The sequence below is a fragment of the Homalodisca vitripennis genome, chromosome 1 (assembly GCF_021130785.1).
Source record: "Homalodisca vitripennis isolate AUS2020 chromosome 1, UT_GWSS_2.1, whole genome shotgun sequence".
Taxonomy (NCBI): Eukaryota; Metazoa; Arthropoda; class Insecta; order Hemiptera; family Cicadellidae; genus Homalodisca; species Homalodisca vitripennis.
The window spans coordinates 93,380,530-93,401,502 of record NC_060207.1 but is presented as its reverse complement, the minus strand read 5'-3'; the positions used below and the strand labels follow the sequence as shown (position 1 = coordinate 93,401,502).

The 20,973-nt window shown below is 32.1% G+C and overlaps 2 protein-coding genes across 4 annotated transcripts in view; one reads left to right on the top strand and one right to left on the bottom strand.

The window, feature by feature from the left end:
- Window positions 1-785: 785 nt before the first annotated feature.
- LOC124366718 (cytochrome c oxidase assembly factor 7 homolog) lies at window positions 786-8,098 on the bottom strand. Its single transcript, XM_046823321.1, is given in 7 exon segments — window positions 786-1,157; window positions 2,918-2,967; window positions 2,970-3,051; window positions 4,426-4,461; window positions 4,463-4,519; window positions 4,521-4,600; window positions 7,859-8,098. Coding segments are annotated over 7 exon segments (705 nt in total). The 5' UTR covers window positions 7,959-8,098; the 3' UTR covers window positions 786-857.
- Window positions 8,099-9,998: 1,900 nt separating this feature from the next.
- Window positions 9,999-20,973, top strand: part of LOC124366702 (rapamycin-insensitive companion of mTOR-like) — a 94,208-nt gene continuing 83,233 nt past the window's right edge. For all 3 annotated transcript variants that reach the window (XM_046823314.1, XM_046823311.1, XM_046823304.1), the window contains exons 1-3: window positions 9,999-10,152; window positions 10,241-10,285; window positions 18,605-18,770. In XM_046823314.1, coding sequence (XP_046679270.1) covers window positions 10,122-10,152; window positions 10,241-10,285; window positions 18,605-18,770 — 242 coding nt within the window. In that variant the 5' untranslated portion in view covers window positions 9,999-10,121. The remainder of the gene's footprint in view (window positions 10,153-10,240; window positions 10,286-18,604; window positions 18,771-20,973) is intronic.

The window sequence follows — 20,973 nt, the reverse complement described above, 5'->3', positions numbered from 1 at the left end:
GATTAAATTTTAATTTGTACAAAATATAAATCGAGATAGAAGCAATAAGGATGGCTAGATTTTGGATAAATTGATCATATGCTCAAAATCAAAATTTTGAATGGCAACATATAGCCTACCTTGTGACACATCAAATTAAAGCTAAAAAATGCTGTATTTTGGTAAAAAAAATTGAAATCAGCCAAGCCGTTTCGTATCAGCAGCAAATTTGTTAAAAGTTTTTTACATATATACATAAAGTACATCTCATATATTTCTAAAATAAACCACAAAGTCAATTTTTTTTAGTTTCTTACATATTAAAATAAAAAATGTATATACATTGAGATATATATATAATTTAATATATATATATATATATATATATATATATATATATATTACTTATAAACATAGACAACATATTGTATGAACATTTTTAGAAAATTTTTATATTTATAAACATTTATTTACAAATATTTCATGCAATGAAAGATTCAAGCTGTATACGTTTCTTTCAGAAATATATTTGAAACAATTTATAGATTCTCAATTTGTCCTAAAAAAAGTTGGTCAGTTACAAAGACAAAGAAATGAAAATAAAACTATCTTTTAATACATTATTGCCGGTTATTTTTTAACATTTAAAAAAACCATCAAAAGAACAGACCAATTGGAAAGGACATATTAAGTTGCAATTTTTTTATTTTTTATTTTAGGTTCACCAATGATTTTTAAAATTGAGAATAAAACAATTTTAAATCTTTTGTGGTGTATTGAATAAAAAGACACCAAACACTACTAAACACTACTACAACAAACTTTACTTATAAATACAAATACTTTTTCTATGTACATTAAATTATTCTAAGAAATTCTCATGTCCTGTTCAGTCCTTCTTGGAACATAAGTTGACGTTGTTTAACCACTGCTTCTTGAAGGTCTTCAGCTTTTGTCCTATATTTCTTTGCTAGCTCTGGATTCTTCTCAACTCCATCACCTTTCTGATACATCAAGCTTAAGTTAGCACAAGCGTACATGTTGTCGAGATCACAAGCTTTCAGTGTGTAGTCAAAGCAACGTTTCATATCTTTTGCTATCTTCTCCCTCTCATAGCCTTCCATGAAGACCCCACTCAGGTGATAGCAGGACTCATGGTGCTTGCCTTCACATCCTTTCTCAAAACAATGCCATGGCCTACAAACACAAACAATGATTATGAAAAAATAAAACAGTTTTTTTTATTTAGAACTTTGGAGATAAACTTGGTAGTAGTGCAATCTTATATTATGACAAATCCTTTGATATCTGAGCTTTACATTTAGTAGCTATTCTGAGGTATAATTCAACCTTTCAGAAATACTATTGTTTAAACAAATACCTGGTATAACATATTTATGTTTCCACATTTCTATGATGGAAATATTACAGAATGACAATGACAAACATAGTATAATTAATACACACTGTGTTAAAAGATATGAAAGAAGTGTGTTTTACGGTGGTAGTTATATATGTATAACAAAACGTGGCTTTTCAAATAAAAAGTTTTGATGTTGGTATTAACATGACAATGTATATTTTTAACAAAATCGATGATGCTTCTAAAATATATTGAACCTCTCCCCACCCACACACCTTAACACCAAATATTAACCACATGTATTAATAACAAGGGTCAAGAATAACTTTAGTAATCAAAATAAAATAATATTTATATTATATTTTATCTGAAATATGAATTTTTTACAATGATTAAATTACAAATGAAATGAAACTTTGGTTATATTAGAGGCAAAGTACTTCTCAGAGAAAAAAACTTTACTACTTACTAGCAAGTCTGCCAAACAATAACACTAAACTCTAAAGTTTATGTAGTGGCTGGACAGTGCAACCTGCCCCCTGCTCTTGACTTACAATGCTACGTACGTACTAAAAGACTTACAATTATATAGACTGTTAAACAGTTTAGATTTAGTTCCCTGGTAAATAATAAAAATGTTCATTGTCATATACTTAACATTGCCTTATGTAGTATTAGATTTTACTGGTAATTTTTTTAGATTACATGGATTACAGGTATGTTTATGGAATTATACTGTGAAGTCTGGAACAACAACCTCCCATATCTACATCCAAAACAATTGATGTCCCGGATGATGGGATGGTTGTCTAAAAACGTTTGGGGACCCTATCTCAAAAATTAGGATTGTCCCAGAAAAATTAGAACTGTCCAGGAAAAATCGAGACAGAGTTAGTCTATGTTAGTGGTCTATGTATATATATATATATATATATCTATAATATATATATATATATAGTACAGAGTATCCCAAAAGACGCATTTGCCTCCTTAATTTTTGAACAGTTGGTAAGCTTGATTTTTAAATCTCCTAAAGGATATATAATAGCATCACCATGGATCTTTTTGATGAACTTTAAAATTACTTCCTTAAAAAAAGAATGGGGCAACTCAAACAGTGTGAGCAACCAAACATTTTTAAATGGTATGACCCATTAAGTAATATCTCAAATTAAATGTATTGGTGAGAAAAATACTAACGTCATCAAGAAAAGCAATTTCTGACTACTCTATCCAAAATGACTACCACTTAAACAAAAGTAAAATTCTAACTTCAATTTCATTCAGAACACTCCGATTTCAGATCAGATATATATACATACAAGTAAATAACACAGTTTTGTACTGTAGAATAACAAACTAAAACATTTATGCTCTACAGAGGTACTCTTTAATTACTCAGTATATTACGTTGATTTCAAACAGCATGTATGTCAATTAATTTGATCTAATGGAAAATTTTAATTATCCAAACATTGTTTGGTACAGATTAGTTTGAATTAATGAGACAAGACTAATCTCAATGAAATGTATATACCTATGCATAGCACTTCCATTACTGTAACTGTCATCCACATGCAGAGAAGGCCTGACCTGTTTAAACGTCCTGATAGGATCCTGGCTGTGCTTATAATCGCTGAGAGGATTCCAGCTCGAAAGCATCCATTCATATCACCATGTGTACAGCTTTTCTCAAAGTATTCTAGAGCCTGGGGAATAAAGATGAAGAGCCATGTTAACAAAATAACGATAGGAAAACTAACATTTTACACATATCTTATGCTATTCTTCTTCCTGACTTCTTTGTTTGTCCTTCAAAAATGTTTAGATAAATTTTGTCAGGTGAAACCCTTTTTTTCACAGAATGCCATGTGATTTGTCAAATACATCAATTCAACAAGTTATGGGGAATTTGAAGGTTTCAACTCCCTCCCCCCCTCACAACAGTGTTCTGAACAAAAGAACAAGGTTCTCCCCAATTTACTGCAAATTAATATATCCAACAACTTTCTCAGTAGCCAATCTTACTGTCTTTTACTGTAATTTTATTCTAATGATACAGCAAACATATGTTTGCTGTATCATCCAATTTAATCAGTTAAATAAAACTGTAATTTATGCCACTGGTCTTCTATTTCCATTATAATTCTCCCTCTCACTCATTAGTAATTGTTGTTACACTTTTTGTTTATATATGTTATATAACTATCATTTTCACACAGTAAAAGGTCAAACTAATTACACAGAAGAATGAGAAAGAAAAACAATTTGAACTTTTTTAACATTTTAAAATTTAGGTTTGGAATATGAGCCCAAAACAGACCGTAACTGATGCATACATTGGGGAAAATGAGAACAAATTTAACAGACGACTGTTGATTGGCCAATTGATTTAAATGATTTCAAGGCTAACTTTTAGTAATCTATAATTTCAAAAACCACTGAAGGATTACTGAATTGAGTGGTCCGGAGTAATGTTTTTGTGTATGGCATATAGAGTTTACTAGAAGTTACTGAAGAAAATAAATTATATACAAATAAGTTTAAAGGGTAATACAATTTATCCCTCAAATATTTCAAGGCGTCATTAGCACAATGACTACAGAAAATATACATAAGTTTAAATAATTTGCAACAGCAGATGTCTCCTCTATTTCAAATTAAACATTGGCAACTCTTTTAAAACAGACACTATTGAGACCGACAAGAATATTGTTTATTAAATTAAAGTATGGCATCTCTTTAAAGTGGTTAAATAGTGATAAAAAATATTAATATCTTATTTATGGACCATAACCCTAAAAAATTGAAAACATAATTTACATTATTTTAATACAGAATGTATTTAAGAACGTTTAATTGTTTCAATTTCTAAAACCTAAAAATGTATTTACTTACCATAACATAGTGATGATAAACCAAACAACTGGTATTTTTATTATAGCCAGAAGTTAAAAGAAACCTCCTTTCATAAAAATCAGCCTATTGGATAGGTAATAAACTTGTTATCAATTGTATAGATAGTCTTTGTACATTACACCAAAGTGTATTACATGTTCTTTCCGTCTAAAACATAAACTTACTTTAGTACGGTCTTGTTTCTGGATAAGTCCTCCACGGACCAATGGCTAAATAATTGCCACACTTAAAACAGCTCTTTGCAAAATTTGCTGTGTCCACAATTATTTTGGTAAACTTTCCAAGCTTTCTCATGATCTTTGTCGATTGATTCAAAATAATCTCCAAGTAGATGACAAACTGCAAAAATACAAAACAGGTATTTACATAGTTATATTAGTTAGCTTAATAATAAATATAGCCTACTAAAAAATCAAGCTATTTCTAATCTTTCCACATTCAAATAAATATAATGAAAAATGTGAATATTTACATAAAAATTATTTGTTGAATTATACATATTGAATGTTAGAAACAACATGATTGTACTGTAATCAGATTATTACTGAAGGATTGCCAGTTTGGTCCTGGAGTTCCATTTAAGGTCTCTAAATAAACTTTTATTAGGTTTAAGTTTAAATAAGGGATAAGTTCTAAAATAAACCTTTTAAAACATTTCATTGCGGCTCCACACATATACCAACTTCAAGGCAGCTGGAAATGTGTCTGCCACAGTCAATATGTTTAAACTATAATATCTCACTAGCTTTATAATATTTGTGTTACCACTTACATATATAATAGTAGTATGATACTTCTGCCACAGACCACAAGCAATCATAGTTTATTGTGTTATTTAAGCTGTTTTAACTTAGCCTCTGTATTCTCCATAATTAATTGTTGCCATAGATTAATATTTACAATCATATATTTAAATGTTATTTTTATTTAGTCAAAATGAGCGATTCAACTTTTATTACCTTAGTCTGAATAAATACTAACCAATGATTTCTTACTAATATGAATTAAATATAACTGATGAAACAGGATACATGGCAATGAGATATACAATAAATAGGTAATACATAAATCCATTCATTCGTATTAACAATAATAGTGTCACAAAGTCGTGTAATATCTAAATAAATCATTATTAATACAAGAGAAAAAAAATTGTTTTAAATAGAAGAAATTAATCTCAAATGTATGGCAAACACAATGAATTTGTCGTTATATATTATTCTGGGCTGAACCAGCTCTGCTATTTACTCTTCAGTAAAATTGGATTTCAGACGATAATCAATTTTTATAGCTCCAAATATGAATAGAAAAGTTTAATGGCAAAGAGGTTTATTCTATTGTTTATTATATTCGGCCTGAAAAGTTAAAATGCTTGACTGCTGTGGTTTTGAACTTTTGACATAGCCCAAGATTGATATTATACAGAATAACCTATATTGTATATAAAGAAACACTGTTAGAATCCCAACGCCTTGAAGGCATGTCTTCAGCTCTCACAATATTAAAAGCCAACAATACACTTAAAGAAGATATCAGCACTCGATGGAGTGTATTGACAAGAGGGGATGAAAAAGTTGTGTCCTAAACAAAGATTTTCTACCTGATGTGGAACTTAAATAGAGTAAAAGTACGAAGGTTTATAATTGCATGAATAGTGCAGATCACCTTGACTCTCACAAAGAAAAAAAAGAGAGGCTAAGCTTCTTAAAATAAAGAGTTTACAGTTTATATAGCCCCATAATGAGTGAGGCTGAAAGTCCAAATACTTTAATTCTTTTGTTTATCCTATTGACAATTGTAAATATTTTTATCATTAAGTAAAGGGTAATTGTTCATATTATAGTTTATTGTTACGTATGTTGATACTTCTAATACTTTAATTACGCTGTTGTTAGTGATCAGAAAAGAATCTTCGGCATACATTATCAAGTGGGAAATAAACTATAGTAAAGATCTTTAGTGTACTGTATCAACGGCAGTGAGACTCAATTACCAAATCCTAAGGAATGCTTTTATTTATCCTCCTAGATTAATAGTGACACAATTTTTGTAAGACCATTTTTTTTATAGTTGTTTCAGTTTTACAATCCTGAAACCTAACATCCTGTTACTTGTGAGACCTAAAAAAACCAACACTTGAGAAGTAATAAATATCATCAACACTCTTCCAGCTAACTTTCTTCAGGTATAGATGAAATTTCATCAAAATTATTAAAGGCCTAGCGTGCAAGAATTAGCTCATCCCATAACTAACTTAATCAGTTTATCTTTCCCAATGTGGCAAATTTCCCAGTAAACTAAAACTCTCTAAGGTTAATTCCTATTTTTAAAGCATGGCGAATCGGTCTGAAGCTACAAACTACCGGCCAATCTCACTTATTTCAAACTTTTCAAAGGTGTTTCAAACAGCTCACCTGCCGAATGTTCGGGTGGCTTCAGAAGCAAAGTACCTGGGAGTGACAATAGATAAGGATCTCAGCTGGACAGCTCCATGTTGACAGTTTGTGTAAGAAACTAAATAATGGATCTATGTCATAAGAAAAATTAACAAAAATTTACAGACACTGCCATGGATAAAAATAGCATATTATCATGCTCTTTAAAAATCTCATCTCCGTTATGGTGTCTTGGTTTGGGGAAACTCTTTAAATAGGCAACCTACATCGCATCTTAGTAATCCAGAAAGAGGCAGTAAGAGCATCTGACTGGGCTTACAACAGAGAGACAGTTGTCGTCCATTCTCTGTACCAACTTATCAATAGTTGACACTCACAACGATATTACTTAATCATAATCATCGATATAACCAATTCATTACTGATTAATTATTTTGAACAATTAACTTAATCTATATCAACAGCTGTAAACACTTTCAAATAATACATGTAATCATATTATTATTACTATTATATATAAAAATATATACTACTCGTGATCAGTGTATATAACAACAATAATTATTATTATACAAACACGTAAAAATATATAATTACGTGTGTATAATTATAAACAATACAATAATTATGACAAACAATTAAAATTGTGCCTCATAATTAACTTATGAGTTTTCCTGTTTGATCGTTATAGTTCTGGTTAATTTCATTATTTATGTCATTTCTTCATTATTTATGAGTTTTCCTATATTCCTATATATTCATATTTTTATATAAAAACATATGATTGTTATTTAGGATCTAAAGATACTTTTAATCAATTGATAGTCTAGAATTCTAGATGCGAATATTAGGTGTTGATGATTATATTCTTCAATATAAAATACTGAGTCCGGCTTATCGTACTCAAAAGTCAACCACCCTGCCCCAGAGAGATTTTACCCTCTTCGAGGAAATTTTGTGGCCTTTTCTCAATAAGGCCTATATTTAATTGAGTGACAACTTCATAGTCACTTAGAAAAATCAACAAAAAATATGAAGTGGGTCTTTTACTGAAATATAATACTGGGAGATCATAAACAAGGGCAATCAATATAATCAAGTTGAATTCAACAGCAACTTGAAGCTCTTGCCCATGCAATTTAGGTTATGTAACTAATTAAGTACTAAACCTATTACTATTTATAGATCATTAATAGCTGACCTTCAGGCTTCTTTTCTTGATAACATCCAAATCTGTATTCAGTTCCTAAATTTTTAACATAATCTTTCACTTCTTCTTCAGACTTAAAGTTTATTGACATTTTTACACTAAATAACAGAAAAACACACTCAGACTTTTATAGGTTAGGTTAGATTAACCATTCGCTACTCACGTTTTTTAATCTAGATCTGAAACAGCTGATTACAAGGTGTTTGCTGGACATTATTATTCCCTTTTTCAGGATCTTTCCAGAAACAAATTTTCTACATGACAATAATATTAATGTTTTTACTAAAATATTTTAAGAAGGGAAATTTAATTATTTAATTGTAGATTGCAAGACAGTTTATTAATTTGATTATTGTATGATTTCTTTTTCAATTTTCTTTGTAAAATATTGTCATTATATTTATCAAAGCAGTCCGCTCGAAAATAGTTTAACGGTAAGGAAGGCTCCCGTACCTTACCATATCATAACAGATAAGGTAACTAAAGTAGATGGGTTAATTTAATACGAATGTGGAGTTCAGCTTCCACTTAGTGCAGCCTCTATGCCCGTTATGTGTAGAAAAGTCGACTGCTCCACCGTGATTTGAGATCGTGACTAAAACATCGTAGTGCACTCAACTGTGAATCTGATCAGGCAATGAGAATACCTATTCATCTATATCGCACTTGATTGCACGAAAAATTCCCTTTCATTCCCACTCACTCTCAGTCCACGATTTCTAAGATGGATTAATTTACGAACAGAAAAATATAAATGTATCAATTGCTATTTAATTTCAACGGCGTATCCAGTTACTCGGAAAGTCTTCCTTTACAAACCGTTAAAAAACTGATACAGCGCAATAACGAAGGACGCTAAGAACGCAATAAAAGAGTTATCGTATACTGTCTGTGTAGAAATTATGTACACTCAAGTTGTACTGATGTTTACGGACAAACCTGTAAATCTATTAAAATACAACCATACCATTATTTTATTTTCTCGTTTAATTTCTTGTTGGTTTATATAAGTTGAAACTTTTTATTTTAAATGTAATAGTTTATATAAAAACAAAACAAAGTAGTAAAAATACAAAGTACAGATTATTGTTTACTTTTACTGTACATAATGTTTTAACTTTTATTCTTTTAAAACCGTTATAAGATTGTTTTCCAATCTTGATACAAGTTTAACAGGATAGCTTATTTCATAATTTAATCTCTTCAAGAAAAGAAGTAGTACATTTTCTAATATGATTTTCTTGGCTTTTTGAGGTCGTAAAACTCTTTTCTTGGTATCGTTTGGCAGTTTGCAGTTACATTTCATCATTGACACACACGTTAATGAATCCAATGACTGTAGAACACTTTATAATTGTACTGGTTTTGTAAAAATGTTGCAGCGGCTGGCCAGAGTCGGGGAAAAGAGTGCGTCATTGTCACATTCACAAGACCAAGCAAGATGATATTTGACAAACACACATACCTTAAATGCTCACTCCAGAAAAATTAAAATTTGCTCATGAAAATTAACCCTCTTAGGAATAGAAATAGGGTTTCAAACTTTTCAGACTTTGAAGAACTATATTTTATTTTTAAACAACCTGGTTTCCTCTGAAATGACATGTGCCCTATACTCTCAAAAGAAAGAAATCATGCACATATGCCACCCATATTTTTTTCAACTATCAGCTGCACTAGAAAGGTGAAATTTGACACACGTTTATTATTTTATTAACGGAGTACCTGCACCATGAATATATTAAGCTGAAAGTGGTTTACAATGTCCTTATGTCCGGAAGTAGTAGGTTTTTTGACTGAAGTATGTAGGCTTTTCAGACTATCTTTCTTGATCGGCAAACGCTTGTAGGTCACTTTGAATAACTTGAACCGAAAGAAGGTAGGTGTAAATGTGTTATTATTAATAACTACAAATAATTTCAAAATTATTTCTAATTGATGGAATAAACTTTGATGAAATAATAAATCAACGATAGTTTATTGCGGTGTCTTAATTTCTTATACTACATATTGGGTGTGTTGTTGTTTATTAGCTGATTATTACATTTCTCCATGCCACTGCATCATATGTATTTGACTTTTTCTCAGGTCAAGTCAAGCACAGAAAAAGTAAGAGACTGCCTATTTACTCGTTTATTTACTTTACTTGTATTAATTTTGCAGATGATTCCAGACATTTCTGGTATTCTTATTTGTAAAAATAGATGGGGTTTGACGTTAATGCGTTAATAGATTAATATAAGAAGCACCAAATATGTGGATTAGAGGGCGCAGTTTACGTCCAGGTAAGGTTAATATGTAATTCTTTAACGATATTGTTGTTGGATGTAAAGATTGCACAAAATGTTTTAACCTCAAATTTTGTTTTGACAGGCCGGACAGAGGATGAAGATGAATTTCAACTGGATCTTACCAAAGGCAAGTTGATTTTAAGTTTTGAATTACTAATTGACACTAAAAATGCATTTCGGTATCAATAAAGTTAACGGGCCGCTGGAGTTGCCAATCCAAATTTCACTTAACCTTCTGAATGAACCTACAGTATATGTTGTTTTAAGGAGTGGAAATCACGAATAACTAGGATATGTTTTATAATAATAAAAATGGAGGTAGCTATAAGATAAAAGGCCGGGGCGGCAAATCACGAATTTGACGTTATCAACGTATTCTGCTCACCCTCCTGAACAAAAAATATATATATAGGCTAGTATTAGGGGGTGCAAATGACAAATAACATGATTTTAGGGGATATATTCATAAGTAGTTAAGTTTCTAATGTTTTAATGTTCAGTTTGTGTGTTGTGTCTGGATAATCTGTTTACTTGAATATTATCTGCGGACGGGACTGATAACGTATCTGTTATCTGAGTTCTCCGGGGCATGAGCCAGTGCTTCACAAGATATCGTGTTCAGTAGGTTGGATTGAGTGAGTGCGTTACAATTATGAATCAACCATCCACTAGTTCGACCAACCCTAGTGAATTGTGTGTGTCGGAGTGTTTAGTAGGGCACGTACAGAGTTTACGTTTTAACCGAAACTAAATTATTTCCTTTTTAATTGAACATGGAATTTTTAATAATGAGTGTATTTGTTCGTCGTGCGGTCGCGTGTTGTTTTTAAACCGGGAGACTTTGTTGTTTCGTTGCGGTAGAAAAATTAGAAAAAGTACGCTAGTAAAAAAAAAGTTTTAACCCTTTGCAGGCCAACGTACCTATATTACGGCCGTCGGCTACTCAAAATCGCCAATTTTCAGTTGAGTAGCCGACGGCCGTAATATAGGTACGTCACGTTTTTCGCCTGTAATTTTCTTATAGTTCATCTGATTGCCACAAAATTTTGACGGTAATTCTAAGCAATATATGGGTCAACCTCGATTTTTCTCATATTACAATATAATGTTCCAATAGTCAATTAGAAAAGGAAATGACTAGAATTTCTTGCCGGAAAGCAGTTATAGGGAGCAGGCAACCGCCAGACGGTCATATATTGCTTAGAGTTACCTATTAGTGATCAGGGGCACTGACGTGATCTGGGCTTCAAATTTGGAACTACTCGAGTTAATTTTTTCTCTAAAAGAGCAAGCAGCGCGAAGCGCTGCGCAGCGGGCAGGCATCGTGCGTGATCCTTTTTTTTATTAAAAATTTCTGATAAATTGTTATTACATATTACAATATAATGTAGGTAATGTATGTAAAACAATGTTAAACACATAATTACATGCTGGAAAGCAAAGTAAACCAATATAATCCGCCCAATACAAAATCTCCGTAAAAATCTGGTAGAGGAATCTGTGTCATTCCTTTGGCCTGAATCAATTCAGTATAGACCAAGATCACGCACGATGCTTGCCCGCTGCGCAGCGCTTCGCACTGCTTGCTCTTTTAGAAAAAAAATTAACTCGAGTAGTTCCAAATTTGAAGCCCAGATCACGTCAGTGCCCCTGATCACTAATAGGTAATTCTCGCGGTTGCCTGCTCCCTATAACTGCTTTCCAGCAAGAAATTCTAGTCATTTCCTTTTCTAATTGACTATTGGAACATTATATTGTAATATGAGTTGCCTGCTCCCTATAACTGCTTTCCGGCAAGAAATTCTAGTCATTTCCTTTTCTAATTGACTATTGGAACATTATATTGTAATATGAGAAAAATCGAGGTTGACCCATATATTGCTTAGAATTACCATTTTGACTAATCGATAGTCGATTAGTTGCTTTGAAACCACAAAGTAGTTTATTCCTCTATGGATTGTTTGTTTGGCAGTATTTGAGCTTCGCAGCTGTTGGATTGTTTGGTCGAGAGTGAGATTACGTTCGTATTGCTGTGCGTTGTTTACGTTTGTATTTCTCTCATTACTTTTGTTGTTAGGGCATTTTTATTATGACCCTTTTATTAGATTTATTGGTACTTTGGGATTATACCGACCACACCCAGACATGAATCGTTATTTGACATTTAGCTTCTACTGATTACTAGATTAGCGTAGAACAATATTTCGTCAATATAAAACAGGAATTGTCTTATCGCAAATCCCTCCCCATCCTCAGACAGAGGTCAAAGTCGAGTAGTAGATAACGTGATTGCAGAGTCTCGCTGCCCGTTCAGCTGGTGCGTCGCTTTGTTGTCCGTGTTTTACCCCTACATTTCTCCAAACACAAAAATTCAACAAAAACAAACATTACCAAACAAAAACTAAACTCTTAATTGAAAAAACACACAAAAGTTGTTTTTATTCTTGAACACACTCCACCACCCAAAATGCTAGTGCCTCCGGCTGAAGGTGCTGCCGAGGCCCGCGCTGATGTCAAGGAAAGAAAAACATCCCTCGAGATAGTACCTATCAGTAAAAAATCAAATTCTAGAAGGGGCTGATCAGAAATATGAATTGAATCGTAATGGAAAGGCAATTATGTACCGTAGGCCGCAATCAGGATTCTCTATAAAGATAAGATAACAACGACAACAATACCAATCACAATACCTGGAATGCTTGTTGATTGATGGAATGTTAGTTCTGTTACTCAACTACATTGTTTTCTAACGTTCTAAGTTCATTGAGAAAGTTTAAGCGAATCTGACCCCATTAACAATTAATTGATAATCTTTGTAAGTTTGTAATTTTGTAATTAAAGAGTTGTTTTTTTGTTCTATCATGTTTGTTTGTATAAATTTATATTTTTGTGTTCTTCATACTGGTGTGGTTGGTATAATCCCAAAGTACCGATTTATTTTAGTATAGTGTCAAATATTGATTTGTGAATATAGTGTAACATTACATACAACGTCCATGCAACTTACAAAAACTGTGCCCGTGTCACATTTAGTGAAAAAATCACAACTGGACTTCTATATAAGGTAGGCTTTTGAAAGTTTGTAATTAGGTTAAGGGGTAGATATAGTTTACTGGGATATAACAGGAAATCAGCATAACATTTTTTTGAAACCACTTATTTGTGCTAAAAAAATTTTTTTGAAAATTTTAATTTTTTTTCTAAATTTTTTTTATTAGTTTAAATTACATTTATGCAACAATTTACCAACTGAACAAGAGCATTTCATAAGCAAAATAATGGTAAAGAAATCATCAATATCTGTTAAAAAATAAAAAAGTTATGATACATTTTGTGAAAGCTTGCAAAACTGCTGAAAATGGCCTTGGCGTTTCTGGGAAGTAATTTTGGAAAATAGGCTGGCGTGCAAAGGGTTAAATGTTGCAATTTTAAAAAATCCACTTTTTTGTTGCTGCTGCTCAGCTATATCCGCCAACACACTAATGGTAAGTGTTCTCTGTTAATATCCATCTATATATTTATGTTAGAGTTGTTCATGATTTATTAAGTTTTGTTCACTTTACATTACATTTCAATTTATATTTATATCAGCCCCTCTAGAATTTGATATTTTACTGATAGGTACTATCTCGAGGTATGTTTTTCTTTCATTGACATCAGCGCGGGCATAGGCAGCTCCTTTGGCTGTAGGCACTCGTCTCATTTCGATAACAATGAATTAATTTGTAGCTCAAAATTAAGAAAAACATTGTTCATTTGGATCAAAATACTGCTCATTTCAGTATTATTTTTCATTTACGTTTGCAAAGATGGCGGCGCAACCGATGACGTCATCACAAGGTTGAATCATGGTCACAAAAGGTCACGTGACGCTCGACGTGGATGTAGAACATGAAATATTACTCCGCGCGTGAATAGTTGTTTAATTTTTTATGTTCTAAAACTTCGTTATTTCTCATTTCCACCCCATCAAACCTCATACTTTTTTTGTTCTATAGGACGATTCTAATAAGTTAATAACGCAAAACTCGTATTTTTCCGTTCCGGCCGTTAATGTGATAATTACCAAAATGGAAATGTCATTTTGCTGTTATATTTATATATTGTGCTTCTTGTTATCTTTAATAGTCAGCATTGCCTGCTTCAATAGCTTATCTGAGTGGTCTGTAGCCAAAACAGCTTAGTACACAAGCAACAACCAATCCCGTGCTGTGTGCAGTAGCCTTCACTGCTTTGTAGATAAACCATGGCGTCCATTACCATCTACCATGGCGCGCTAACTCTAATATCGTAATTAGTTTTGAAAGTTACTTGTTTGAGTGTGGATTACGTGAGCAGTTGCAATACTAGAAAGTTAGGGGTGGAGTACGATAAGTGGACCTGTTTTTTTATATCAGTATTGAAAAATTATACTACAAAATTATAAACATCTGTATAACCAACAGATACTGATTAATTTATTTGATTTATTTATTTATTGTAATAATTAACTTATATAATCTGTTATCAACTGTAAACACTGTTTCAGACAATAAAATTAATAGAAATTATTAGATTAAAGGTTGAGGTGGCAAATAACGAATTTGACGTTATCAACGTGTTCTGCTCATCCTCCTGAACAAAAAAAATATATGGTTTTAGGGGGTGCAAATGACAAATAACATGATTTTAGAGGGTATAAACATAAATAGTTAAGTTCTTAATGTTTTAATGTTCTGTTTGTGTGCTGTGTCTAGATATCTGTAAATATTATCTGCGGGTGAGACTGATAGCGTATCTGTTATCTGAACGCTCCGGGGCAGAAGTCAGTGCTTCGCTAGATATTGTGTACTGTAGTTTGGATCGAGTGAGTGCGTGACGATCATGGATCAATCATCCACTAGTTCGACCAATCGTAGTGTATTGGTGTGTCGGAGTTTTTGTCAGGCATGTTAAGAGGTTACGATTCGACCGAAACGAGATTATTTAGTTTCTGTACATTCTGTGGGACACACTAATGGTAAGTGTTCTCTATTAATGTTCATTTATATACGTATTCATATTAGGGGTATTCATGATTTATTAAGTTTTTTACACGGTACATAATTGCCTTTCCATTACAAATCAATTTATATTTCTGATCAGCCCCTCTAGAATTTGATATTTTACTGATAGGTACTATCTCGAGGGATGTTTTTCTTTCCTTGACATCAGCGCAGGGCAGCACCGCACTGATGGCCGGAGGTGCTCGTCTCAACTCGATAACAACAAATTAATTTGTAGCTCGAAGTTTAAGAAAAACATTGTTCATTTGGATCAGAATTCTGCTCATTTCAGTATTATTTTTCATTTACGTTTGGAAAGATGGCGCCGCATCCGATGACGTCATCACGAGGTTGAATCATGATCACAAAAGGTCACGTGATGCCCGATGTGGATGTAAAATATGGAAATATTGCTCCGCGCTTCAAAAGTTGTTCCATTTTTGATGTTCTAGAACTTCGTTATTTCTCATTTCCACCCCGTCAAACCTTATATTATTTTGTTCTGTAGGACGATTCCAATAAGTTAATAACGCGAAACTCATATTTTGCCGCTTCGGCCGTTAATGTGACAATTACCAAATTAATATTTTACTTTTTAGTATGTGACTTTGTCCGATTTAAGAAATTGCTTTAGACAAATGTAAAAGTGTTTTTCTTGGCTTCAATATGTTGGTGTACTGCCGAAACCTCCATTATGTGGATAACCATAGTCACAGATATGTGGAAGGCATATTTTGGGTTAAGTGACCATGGTTCTGTGCATTTTACCATCAACCTTTGTGACATTTTTTTAGACCTGGTCACTGGTGGTTATACACTAGACAATCAAAAATTCGTGGAGGACTGTGAAACAAAATTTAAAAGTGGCATACTAACCGACCTGCTTGCAAATCATCTCTCTGTGAGTATTTGTATAGAAGAGAGGTGTGGGTCTCTGGAGAAGATGCTTTCAACCATTTCTTGAAAGCGATTAATTACTGCTACTTAGAAGAGAACTATTTTCTGTCCTAAATGTTTGTTTGGTTGTTATTGTTCCTTTATTATTTATGAGATTGTCACTATGTACATTAAACTAATTGTTTCAATTTAAAACAATTTTTATTATGCTTTAGATACATTGATATTCTTGTATTCAATATATGAATATATGTATCAATAATTATAATAATGTATATAAAATATCTAGGTCCGCTTATTGTATTTTACCTAAAATTAATTAATTTTTTTTGTAATTGGTCATTATGTTTTTTCAGAGTGAGAGTACTGTGTAACCATTTGTTATTTATAAATCGATGAAAGATATTGTTCTGTGATCAGAAGTTACCAGGTGGTTTGTGATGTACATACATACGAAATTAAGAAGTTATGGATACGTTAGTATTGCTTATGATTTGAGCTTGAATTTATGTACTATCCATGGGGATGTTTTAATTTTATCACCAGAAGTGCGGTGGGGCACTGACTTTGGACCACATTGGATGATCTGGCTTAGGTAAGTACCGATCACAAACGCCCCTGGCTAATAGCGCCACTTCGCACTTCTGGTGGAGAGGAAAGTACATCCCTCGAAATTATACCTAAATTTTTACTCAAATCATGGAAGCCATCATAAAGGTTAAAGTTATTTTTTTTATCTATTATATGCACATACTTACATATGTATTTTGTGTAATCAAAAACAGTAAATATGTACAGAGGATTACTGTTAATCTATTTGAATAGAGACATGCTGGTTACATGCAACTCGCCCGTGGACCATATCCTAGCTATGTGATCTACATCTTGCATTGAACTGTTCACTTGCACTTGGTTAGTTAAACTATGTGTGTATTTAGAGGTTTTTTTGTTCTAAGTAAGTATATTTATCTATGTAATTAATTATTTGTATCTGTTTAAAAACACTATTAACTATTAAAAACCATTAAATACATACTTATATTAGTAGTTTTTAAACATTAAAAATGACATATGAAAAAATTGCTTGCTTTTATGATTATAGTTTTTGAGGTTAAATCACTAAGCAAAACTGCAGCTGAGCAAATTCTTTAAAATGTATTATTACAAGCTCTAAGCAAATATGCTTAGAGTATATAACTCAATAAACCAGTCCCTAACAGTTATAAGAGAAGACACTAGCAGCACATTTTTTTATCTTGAAAAAAGACTCGCAGCACAAGGTGATAATAAGAAGTTTGAAAGTCTGAGAGCTGCATTTCCCACACTGCTGTGGAGAGGTATTCTGGAAAGAGTAGTGATGTTCTTCTAAATAAAGAGCTTGATTTGCGTAAAACAATTAAGAAAGTTCAAACTTTGGAAGAATTTTTACAGATCAAGAGAGAATTATTTGAAGATTATGAAAAAACCACTATAAACCTGACTAGACAGCATACAGAACTTGCTAAAGAACCAGAAAACGTTAATAAATAGTCAATGGCGGAAGGAAAATTGAGTTGGACATGGATACAAGAAATAAACATTACATTGAAATATTTCTGCCAATAGTTGACAGTCTTGTTGTTGAACCACCAATAGAAAACTGAGTTATAACAATTTGAGCAGCCAATGCAAAATATTTATTGACTTAACCAACCAAGGAAACCGAGAATGTAATTAAGTAAGCCAAAGTTACTAGTAAATTCATATCCACAAACAACTAGATATTGCATGCAGCTAAGCATGGCTAGTGGAGCTTCAAAATTAATCAATTGTGGTAATGAGAATTGCCTAGGTCTTCACTGGTTTTGGTTCCACATTAAATTCCATCATTATTTACAAGAGTATTACTTCTCAAGTAGTAAGGACAAATTATGTTTTATTTTTTCTTTGTATTGTACTCTATGTAATGTGAAATTGTTACTTGAAGTTGTTACATCCACATTTCTATATGGTTGTTATGTACCATAGACATTAATTTAAAATTTCGCACAATCAAGGTGAAAGTAATCATTATTCAGTTAAACCACTCCAACAATCTTAGGCCAAAATTATTATTTGTTTGGTCCATGCTCTAGTTATGGAAACACAAGAACAAATTTCTTTTATACTCTCATAGAACTGGGTACATCAAAATACATATTTTCACTACATACAATCAAAAATTAATTTTGTGACATTCAGAACTGTGTAATGTTTTGTATTGTGTAGGTAGAAAAAAATATATAAAAAACCACTCTATAACAAACATTTAAGCTTTCCTGTTCACACAAAACAGAATGTGTGAAATGGAAAACTTTGATATTAGTTATGACATTGGCCATGTAAGCTTAAGAACAAAAAATCAATTTTATGATCATAAAAAAAACAAATTTTTAGATCAATTATAATATTAATCTATTTGCGGATACAAATTATTATCAATTACTATACATATCCTACAAATTTAAATTAAATTCTTCTATAAATTTAAATTTTGAATTTTATAGATTATGCTGAGAGCATCCGTGATATTCTCATCAACCTTTGTAAGAAGCAAGGCACCACTTCTGAGAGAAGGAGACTCAGTTACTTGAATGGTTTTGTCAAGATAATTACAAAGTGTGAATATGACTTCAGCAAGTTGGGATTCACAGCTGATGAGATTTTATTCTGGTAAGTAATATATTTGGATCCATTCATTTAACCCTTTGAGGACCAGCAGACAATCTATTGACCGCATGCTACTATACAAGAAGGACCAAGTGGGTAGTCTATCATCTGCAATCATTTATCAAAAAAGGACTGATCGGGTGATTTTCTGCCCGTGTTTTAGTACTTTTTAGTTTTCTTTAATTTATTTTTCAGTAATTTCCCATATAATATAAATTTAGTTGACTTTATTCCAAAATATTGGAACAGCTGTTTGTCTTCTATTGTTGTTTCTGTTCACTTGGTTGTGTAATTAATAAGACATTCAGTTCACCCTTGTTTTTTAATTGACAAAAATTTTCATCCTTTTAATGCATTATTAGCACATTGCTTTAACCTTAGAAGTGACAGTCAACATTTCCGTAAGGGTAGGCCAAATTTTGCCTTTGTAAAGAGATTTAATACATTTCTTATAAATTACACATATGCTGAAATCCTAGGGTGTTGATCAACCGCTCCCATATTTAAGTTGCAATCCTACACATATTAGGTTTCACAATTACCACTTTTATTTTTCTATCTAATTTATTAGTACATAATATCATGTCATGTTTGTGCTCTGATGTCAGTATAACAACTTCTTGTTTATCAATCCATCGAATTGCTACACTTATACCATTATTTAGGGACTCCCACTCAGATCACCATTATTATGAATTTTGTTGTCCCAAAGCATTAGTTTTGTTTTGTGCAAAAAATGAAATAGGTTGGGGATGGAATACCAGTTATCAATAAATAGGCTAAGCAATGTTCGGTGTTGAGGTAATTTTTTAAGAGGAGTTGTCACAATTGTTACTGAAATACCAATAATTTTGGATTTAGAATAGTCTGTGCCCTTCTCTGTAAAAAATTATATCAAGTACCTAACCTGTCTCACAATCGCATTTAACAAGAATAATTTAATTACAGATCTATTTCTTTTTCAGGGTATAAACATTTTCAAACCGAGCTCCTCTCTGAATAGTAATAACTTTCATCAATGCATAAATTTGTAAATAATTTGAAGTTACAAGAATACCAATTTCCAATAATTTATCAACTTATTTATTATGTACCATTAACATTATAATTTTACAAAAATAACAAAATTTTCTCGTAATTGGGACTCACTTGTTCAATCAAGAGTGTTCTGAAGGAGGAAGGTAGAACCAATGTACTCAAACTGTTTTTATTTGTTTCCAAAACAATTAAATCCAGCAATTCGTCAGTAACAATTTTTTGAAAACAAATTCCGGATAATTATGTAACCAAACAATTCCTGACTATGTTTATTGTACCCTTGTGTATTTAATGAAAATAAAGCTTCTTGATTCTTGACCTGGGAACCATATGTAGACTAAATTTCTCGTAATCTATACAGAGCGATCTTTCTGCTTAATCGACTCTCTGACTGTGCAACATAAAATCGGCATACTTTGCTTATTTTCAATCTATTTTCAGGTACAGCATAATTATGGGACAGTGGCAGTAGTATGCAGTACATTTTAATACTTCAAAAAAGAGCAAACAGAGCCATCACAAAAGTTGCACCTTTAAACTATTGTAACAGGACATATTTTATTCAAACAGGAATTCAAGCCATTATTAATTTCTGCATATTTGGTTTAACTGTTTACATTCCTGAACACATTGATCTTTTAAAATTCAATTGCTTGCTACACCATTATAACACTTGACTACAACAATAGAATGTTATAGGCTCAATAAAACTTTGAACAGCATACAGTACAAGGTGTGTTCAAAAAGTATCGCGAATGTTGTGTATTTTCAAAAATTATTTATTTATTCGTGAATATCTATTTTGTTCCCTTCAAAGTAATCCCCCTGGGATATTATACACTTGTGCCAATGTTTTTTCCAATCTTCGAAGCACTTCAAAAAATCTTTTTTGTATTTTGTTCAGCTCCTCCTTTGATGCCATCTCTATCTCGTCAATCGTGGCGTAGCGTCGTCCTTTCATGAGCCTCTTCAGTTTCAGGAACAAGAAAAAGTTACAGAGGGCCAGATCTGGGGAATACGGTGGCGGTGGCTGCGGTATCATTAGTGTGTTGTTTTTGGCCAAGAAGTTGTGTACAAGCAGTAATGTGTAAGCAGGGGCGTTATCGTGGTGCAAAAGCCAATTTTTGTTTTTCCACAAATTCGGGTGTTTCTGGCGGATTGCTTCGCC